Source organism: Myxine glutinosa, chromosome 1 (genome assembly GCF_964187855.1).
Source record: "Myxine glutinosa chromosome 1, kmMyxGlut1.1, whole genome shotgun sequence".
In the NCBI taxonomy this organism is placed as follows: domain Eukaryota; kingdom Metazoa; phylum Chordata; class Myxini; order Myxiniformes; family Myxinidae; genus Myxine; species Myxine glutinosa.
In genome coordinates this window covers 428,691,404-428,698,794 of record NC_136261.1, presented here as the reverse complement: position 1 = coordinate 428,698,794, position 7,391 = coordinate 428,691,404, and the positions used below count along the sequence as shown (strand labels likewise).

Below are 7,391 nucleotides of genomic sequence, written 5' to 3'. Positions count from 1 at the left end.
CTGCTGTCTCAAAAATGGATGGAGGTCCTCAATGCCAAACAAGAAATTAGAGCTGTCTCCCTCAACATATCATGTGCCTTCGATATGGTCTGGCACCCCTCTCTGCTCACCAAACTCTCCTCCTATGGTATCCATGGAAATCTCCACGCATGGCTTGCGGACTTCCTCTCTCGTCGTAGTCAACGTGTGGCCCTGAATGGGTTTCTCTCATCTCCCCTTCCTGTTAAGGCTGGAGTTCCCCAAGGCAGTGTTCTGGGCCCTGTGCTTTTTCTGGTCTTCATCAATGATCTCTCTAACTCTCTTTAAAATCCTATGGTATCCATGGAAATCTCCACGCATGGCTTGCGGACTTCCTCTCTCGTCGTAGTCAACGTGTGGCCCTGAATGGGTTTCTCTCATCTCCCCTTCCTGTTAAGGCTGGAGTTCCCCAAGGCAGTGTTCTGGGCCCTGTGCTTTTTCTGGTCTTCATCAATGATCTCTCTAACTCTCTTATAAATCCTCTCTATCTCTTTACTGATGACTCCACTCTCTGCCGCTCCATTCCTCATCCCTCAGATCGGCAGTCTGCAGCCTCCTCACTCTCTGCAGACCTGGACAAAATCACAGACTGGGCAAACAAATGGAACATGTCTTTCAATCCTGATAAATCTCACACTCTTACGATGTCTCTCCGAAAAGACCGACTGGAAAACCCTCCCATCCACTTTCTGAATAATCCTCTCCAAAAAGTTCTGACACTCGAGCTTTTGGGTCTCACTCCCTGCCATGATCTTTTCTGGGAAAACGACATTTCAAATCTGGCCTCAAAAGCCAGTCGCTGACTGGGCATCCTCCGTCGTGCAAAGTCCTTCCTTGGCACACCTGAGCTCCTCACCACATACAACGCTTTCATCCGCAGCTCAATGGGATACTGTTCTCCCCTCTGGGCCGGTTCTCCTGCCTCTCACCGAGCTTGGCTTCACGCTGCAGAAACCAAAGCTTTCAGAATCGTTGGAATCTCCCGTGATGAAGCCAACTCCGAGGGCCTTTCACTTACTCACCGCACACAGGTTGGTGATCTTTCTGTCTTCTACCGACTCCTCTCCGGCCTTGCTCCCCCAGCTCTCTCTGGGCTCTGTCCCCGTAATATTCCTACAGGTCGCACAAGATCTGCCTGCAACCCTCTTATGGTTAAACTGCCAAAATCAAGACTCTGCTCAACTTCACTCCTTCATTCCTCTTTTCTCCCGCCTCTGCAACAAACTCCCTCACGCTCTTCAATCCCACTCCTCCCTCCACGTCTTTAAAACAGCTGTTCACCACCATCTCTTATCTTCCCCCATCCAAAACCTTGATCTTTTCTACCCCCACTACTTTCACCCCAGATTCACATTTTTGAAATACCAACTTCCTTCCTGGAAGTCCTTGCAGTGTCCTTGTGTTTTATACCTCTCCCACCTCCCCCCAAGCCCACTCCCTCCCACAGATCTCCCAATGTCCGTGCTCTCAAATGTTGTGTTTGTGTGCTTCCCCTTCTCTCCCCATCTTGTCTACCGCTCCCCTTATTATATACTTTGTGTGTCTGTTCGATTTTTTTTTGTTATAAATGTTATCTCTTTCACGAACCTCGATCCTGTATTCAAAAAAAAAGAATAACCGCGAGTTGTTCACCAAACCAGTTAAAAGCCTTTCATAACATTTACCATAATTAGGGCATGCCCGTACTATATATATATCTAAAAGTATATCCCCCCCCCCCTCTATTTACATGCAATGGTTTGGTCCAAAGCGAACGGCTTGCGAGTACGGTGACAATCCCCCCCCCTCTATTTACATGAAATGGTTTGGTCCAAAGCGAACGGCTTGCGAGTACGGTGACAATCCCCCCCCCCCCTCTATTTACATGAAATGGTTTGGTCCAAAGCGAACGGCTTGCGAGTACGGTGACAATCCCCCCCCCCCCCCCCCTCTATTTACATGAAATGGTTTGGTCCAAAGCTAACGGCTTGCGGAGTTTGGTAAAGAAATCGCCATCGCGTGCACAAACGCGCAGGAAAGCGAATGAATCGAAAATTAGTTTTAATTAGTTTTAAAACATAGTTTAACGCCCGAGCGAGTTTAACGCAATCGCAAATCGCATCGCAAAGCGAAAGAATCGCAAATTAGTTTTAATTAGTTTTAAAACATAGTTTAACGCCAACATAGCGCCAACATAGTTTGCCGACGGGAAATAAATGAATACGCTCTCAAATGTGCCGTCCGAGGCAGAGTCTGTTCGCCACGTTCGGCACACGTGATAGCTCGCTGCTCTCTGATTGGTTGAATAGTTTTTTGGACATAGCTCGGTAAGTACTTCTCCGATTAATTTAAAACCTTGAAAAGGCACATCCTCGGGTCCCCACCAATATACCTGGCAAGTTTCAAGTATATCGGACCCGTGTTTGTCGAGAAACAGCGGTCACAGACAAACATACAAACATACATACATACATACATACATACATACATACATACATACATACATACATACAAACATACATACATACATACATACAAACATACACACAGAGATTACTGGAATTATAGATAGATGACCTGACTACCCTTCAAGCCATCACTGATTGCTGCCAAGCAGCTCAGTTGCACAGGTCCCAATGTGGAAGGCCACACAGCTTGTTGCTGCCACATATTTCTCAGGATCAATGATAAATGCATTGTCAATGGAGTGAATACCTCAGAACAAAGAGGGGAACTAACCCCCCTTTTCCTCTGCCTCTCGCCCCCCGCCCCCTCCCAAAACGGTTGAGGTTTAAGCCGATGTGGCCACTGGCCAGACCAAGAAGTAAGAACTATTCCGAAAAAAAAAAATATATATAAAATATAAAAACAGATCATTGCAACTACAGACCAATCAGCCTGCTCCCAATCATCAGCCAGGTCATGGAATCCATCATCACATCATTCCTTGACTGCCCCCAATCATCAGCAAGGTCATGGAATCCATCATCACATCATTCCTTGACTGCCCCCAATCATCAGCAAGGTCATGGGTTTCCATCATCACATTACTCCCTGACTGACTGACTCACTGACTGACTGACTCACTCACTCAATCACTAACCGACTTACTGATTGATTCACTGAAACACACTCAACTCAATGACTCACTCACTCACTCCCTCACTGACTGACTCACATAACTCAATGACTGACTCACACAACTCACTGACTGACTCACACACATACATGCACACACTGTCACTCCCTCACTTACTTACCTGTGGACACTGCTCGATCGATACGTTTACAAACCGGATTAAAGTCTCGGTGAGCGAAAAACGACCTTTGTGATGTATTGCTGTGTTGCGTCTGCGCATGTGTGAATAAACAGTTTGAAGAATGGCGACGTTCATGTCGTTCGTGTATCTCCTCGCCTCGTTCGGTTCGAGGAGAACTGAACATTGTGGTGACGAGGATAAACGGCGACATGAGTATTGAACTGACGGACTTTTTCTTCTCTTCGTGACGTCATGGCCACGTTTGGCACAGTTGGAGAGTTTCAAGCCGAAGCGGAGGAATGCTCCCTTTATGTGGAGCGGATGCAGCATTATTTTGCAGGTAACGACATCACGAGTGTGGAGAAGCGAAGATCGATAATCCTGAGTGTTTGCGGGGCGCCGACATAAAGTGGTCCAGGGTATTGGCACGACATTTCGTGTACCTGAGCATACCTATCGTGGTAGAGTTTTTGTGAGTAGCGGTGCCCCTCCTGTTTCTCGGAGATGAGGTTGTCATCGTCATGCATGTTGGCAATTCTGGTTGGTACTAGTGATTTGATTTTTCTGTATATTAGCAGTTGAGTAGGACTTGCCAAGTTGTAGCTCACCAGGGTAGAACGCCCAGCTCGCAGTGCCAGATGAAAATCGTTCCCCGCACTTTTTGATTTGCGGAGGATAGATTTCACAGTCTCGACTTGGTGCTCAATCAATCCATTAGATTTTGGGCATGTTGGGGATGACGTGATGTGGTCAAAATTCCATTTCCCAGCAAATGAATGAAATTCTGCGCTAGAGAAATGAGGACCATTATCATTCATAAACGTATCAGGAATTCCTAACTCAGAAAGAAATCTGTCCCAAGGTTGTAATAATCGTGCGGTGGGGGCGGTCTTGAGCAGTTTGCGAACAATAGGAAATTTGGAATAATAATCTGCGATGACAGCCACTCAGCTGCATCGAAATAGAACAGGTCACATCCGACTTTGCTCCATGGTCTGAGCGGAATGTCATGTTGCTGTCGTGGTTCAGGCAGCTGAGATTTCCAGTGTTGCTGTCAGGTAGGACAGCATTCCACTAGCCGAACAATGTCCTTGCTCTTAGGGTGGGCTTCAAAAAACCAAATGCAGACTTTCTCCGGGACATGGTCTATGTTTGTTCCTTTTAGTGTCAAAGGAAACCACACCAAATTTGAATGGAATCCAATAATATTTAGGGGTGCCACATCAGTGATGAATTTTCCCCCATGCAAAAATAGGAATTCCCAATTTTTTGGGCTGTATATACACAAAATAAATACATAATTATATATATACATTAAATATAATATTAAAAATAAATATATAGTAAATATACATTAAATAATAATAATATATATTATATTATACATTATATATACAATTATACGATAGACAATTATACAAATATAGACAAATATAATACATTAAATAATATATTAAAAATAAATATAATATATTAAAATTTAAATATAATAAATAAATATATAGTTATACAATATATATACATTATAATTAAATATACATTAAATTTATACATAAAATATACATTAAATAATAAATATACATAAATACACATTATACATTATATATAGTTATATACAATATATTATACATACAGTTTTGAGACTTCCTATGATCACTATCTGGGCAATTTTCATGCATGTTTTGTACAGGTTCCCGGGGTCAGGGGTACGCTTTTTTAGTGTGTAATATGGAGGCCTAACTTATTGACTGTGGCTCTTTTGTAGAGAGTGACCCTGTGGAGTAAGAATTAACAGGATTTTACCCACATTCTTGCGTATTTTGCAGATATGGCATGTGCTAGTACCAGTGTTTCATTGAAAACTCGGGCTCAGGATAATGTGTATCTCATTGGGTCCACTTCTGGAGATGCCATCAAAGGTGCCAAGCTCCCGACTGTGCATCAATCTCTTGTCCTGTTTTTCCATCACCTGAAGAAGGAGAATCGCACTGCCCGGGAGAGTGCAACCCTCACTATTGAAGAGGTTGTGAAGTTCTGGGAAAAAGCTCACCTACCTACAACGACGAAGCAGCACTGCATCCATCGTTTGGAGGGGCTATATGAAGAATGGAGGAGCCTCCAAAAAGGTGCAAAGCGGGGTGGTGTGACCCAAGAGAAAAAGGAAGCATCCTTCAAGGCCTCCTTGGAGAAGACGTTTGATCTTAGGCATGCAGATTCGGAGGCCATAATCACCAACCCCGAGGACAGGAAGTTTCTTCACGATCAATTCTCAGAGAGGAAGGCTTCAATGGGATCTGCAGACACTGTGTTGGAAGCAAAAACGAAGCGAAAGAAAGAAAGGGAAGAAAAGGAGAAGACTAAGGCAGAGAAGGAAAATAAGAGACAGGAAATGGTCATGAAGGGTGCTACTGCTATGGAAGTCACAGACTCAGACTCTGACTCTGAGACCACGGCACAGGCTGGTTCTTCATCATCTGATGGTGGGATATCTCGTCCCAAGAAAAGAAGGCCTATCAACATTGTCACTCCTGAAGTCGCAGTTTGAACAAATCAATCAGAAGATGGCTCAGGCAGCCTTGAAGGCACTTGGCCGCCACACGTGGTACATGAGCCCAGTACTAGTGGCATTGGCATTCTTTGACACCAGAATTGACAAAGAAAGCAAGATCAATATGATTGAAGCATTGAAAAATGACGGTGAAAACCCCTCTCCAAAGAGACCAGCTATCAAACGAGGAACCGCCCTGTCAATCGCTGGCCTCATAACAAAACACACCAAGCATTTCTTCAGCATCCTAGGGACCCCAACTGATTGGATGGATAAGGATCCTGGTTCAAGGGAGCAAGAAACCTGCTTTCAGGAAGCAAAGAAAGCCGCCAGTGGCTTAGTCGTGGTGAACGACAGGGCAGAAAGGGGTGTCGCATTGATACAAGACTACAATAAGCTCCTTACAAAGGATGAAGAGCAAAAGCAAGCTCTGCTCCAAGTTGTTGCTGCTCACAGGAAGATGTACCCCGATGCCAGGAAGGCAACAGTGGTGAAACAGGCCCAGAAATAGGAGTTACATTTCTCATTATATTTGGGTTTTTAAATATTATGTGATATGGTGTCTCTTCATTTTATGAACTGAACATTTGGATTGTTATCATTGAATTTGAGTTTTCATAGCAATATAGTGCTATTTGTGCAGCTATTGTAACTTGTGTTTGCTAGAATACAAAGAAAGTGAGTGGAGGGTGGATTTTCATAAAACAAACTTCTGGTTTTGCTTTCGATCCATATATAGAAAAGTTTTGTAGACACCTTTAGTTTGAAGGCTGATGTGGCACCCCTAAATAAAATCAGATTGCTTTCATATTTGGTGTCTTTTCATTTTGGAACAAAAGGAACAACATAAAGCCTTGTCCCAGTAAATATTTAAAAAAAATTATTTTGAGCACCACCCTATTGCTCATGTTATACCAAGACATAGTTTCCTTCGCCAGAAGTTTAGTTTTCTCGTGCTCAAAATGGCCTAAGTGGATTTTTCTGTAGAATGTCGTTTTTTTGTTTTTTTTTTGTTTTTTTTTGTATACAAGATCGAGGCTCGTGAAAGAGCTAACATTAATCACACAAAAAAACAAGGGGAGCGGCAGACAAGATGGGGAGAGAGGGGAAAGGACACGAACACAACATTTGAGAGCAGGGACATCGGGAGGACTTGGGGGGAGGTGGGAGAGGAATAAAACATATGAACACTGCAAGGAGTCTGGGGTGAATTACCGGGGGTAGAAAAGATCAAGGTTTTCGATGGGGGAAGATAAGAGATGGTGGTGAACAGCTGTTTTAAAGACCTGGAGGGTGGAGTGGGATTGAAGGGAGTGGGGGAGTTTGTTCCAGAGGCGGGAGAAAAGGGGAATGAAAGAGTGAAGGTGCGCAGAGAGCCTAGACTTTGGCAGTTTAACCATAAGAGGGTTGCAGGCAGATCTTGTGCGACCTGAAGGAATATTGGGGGGACAGAGCACAGAGAGAGCTGCGGGAGCAAGGCCGGAGAGGAGTCGGTGGAAGACAGAAAGACCACCAACCTGCCTGCGGTGAGTGAGTGAAAGGCCCTCGGAGTTGACTTCATTGCAGGAGATTCCAATGATTGTGAA

At 44.2% G+C, this 7,391-nt stretch overlaps 1 protein-coding gene across 1 annotated transcript; it reads left to right on the top strand.

Annotated features, from left to right (window-relative positions):
• Positions 1-3,565: 3,565 nt before the first annotated feature.
• On the top strand, positions 3,566-6,687 carry LOC137418470 (uncharacterized). The gene is made up of 2 exons (XM_068104539.2): positions 3,566-3,597; positions 5,084-6,687. The coding sequence occupies exons 1-2, from the start codon at positions 3,579-3,581 to the stop codon at positions 5,800-5,802; spliced, it is 738 nt and encodes a 245-aa protein (XP_067960640.2). The 5' UTR covers positions 3,566-3,578; the 3' UTR covers positions 5,803-6,687.
• Positions 6,688-7,391: the final 704 nt, after the last annotated feature.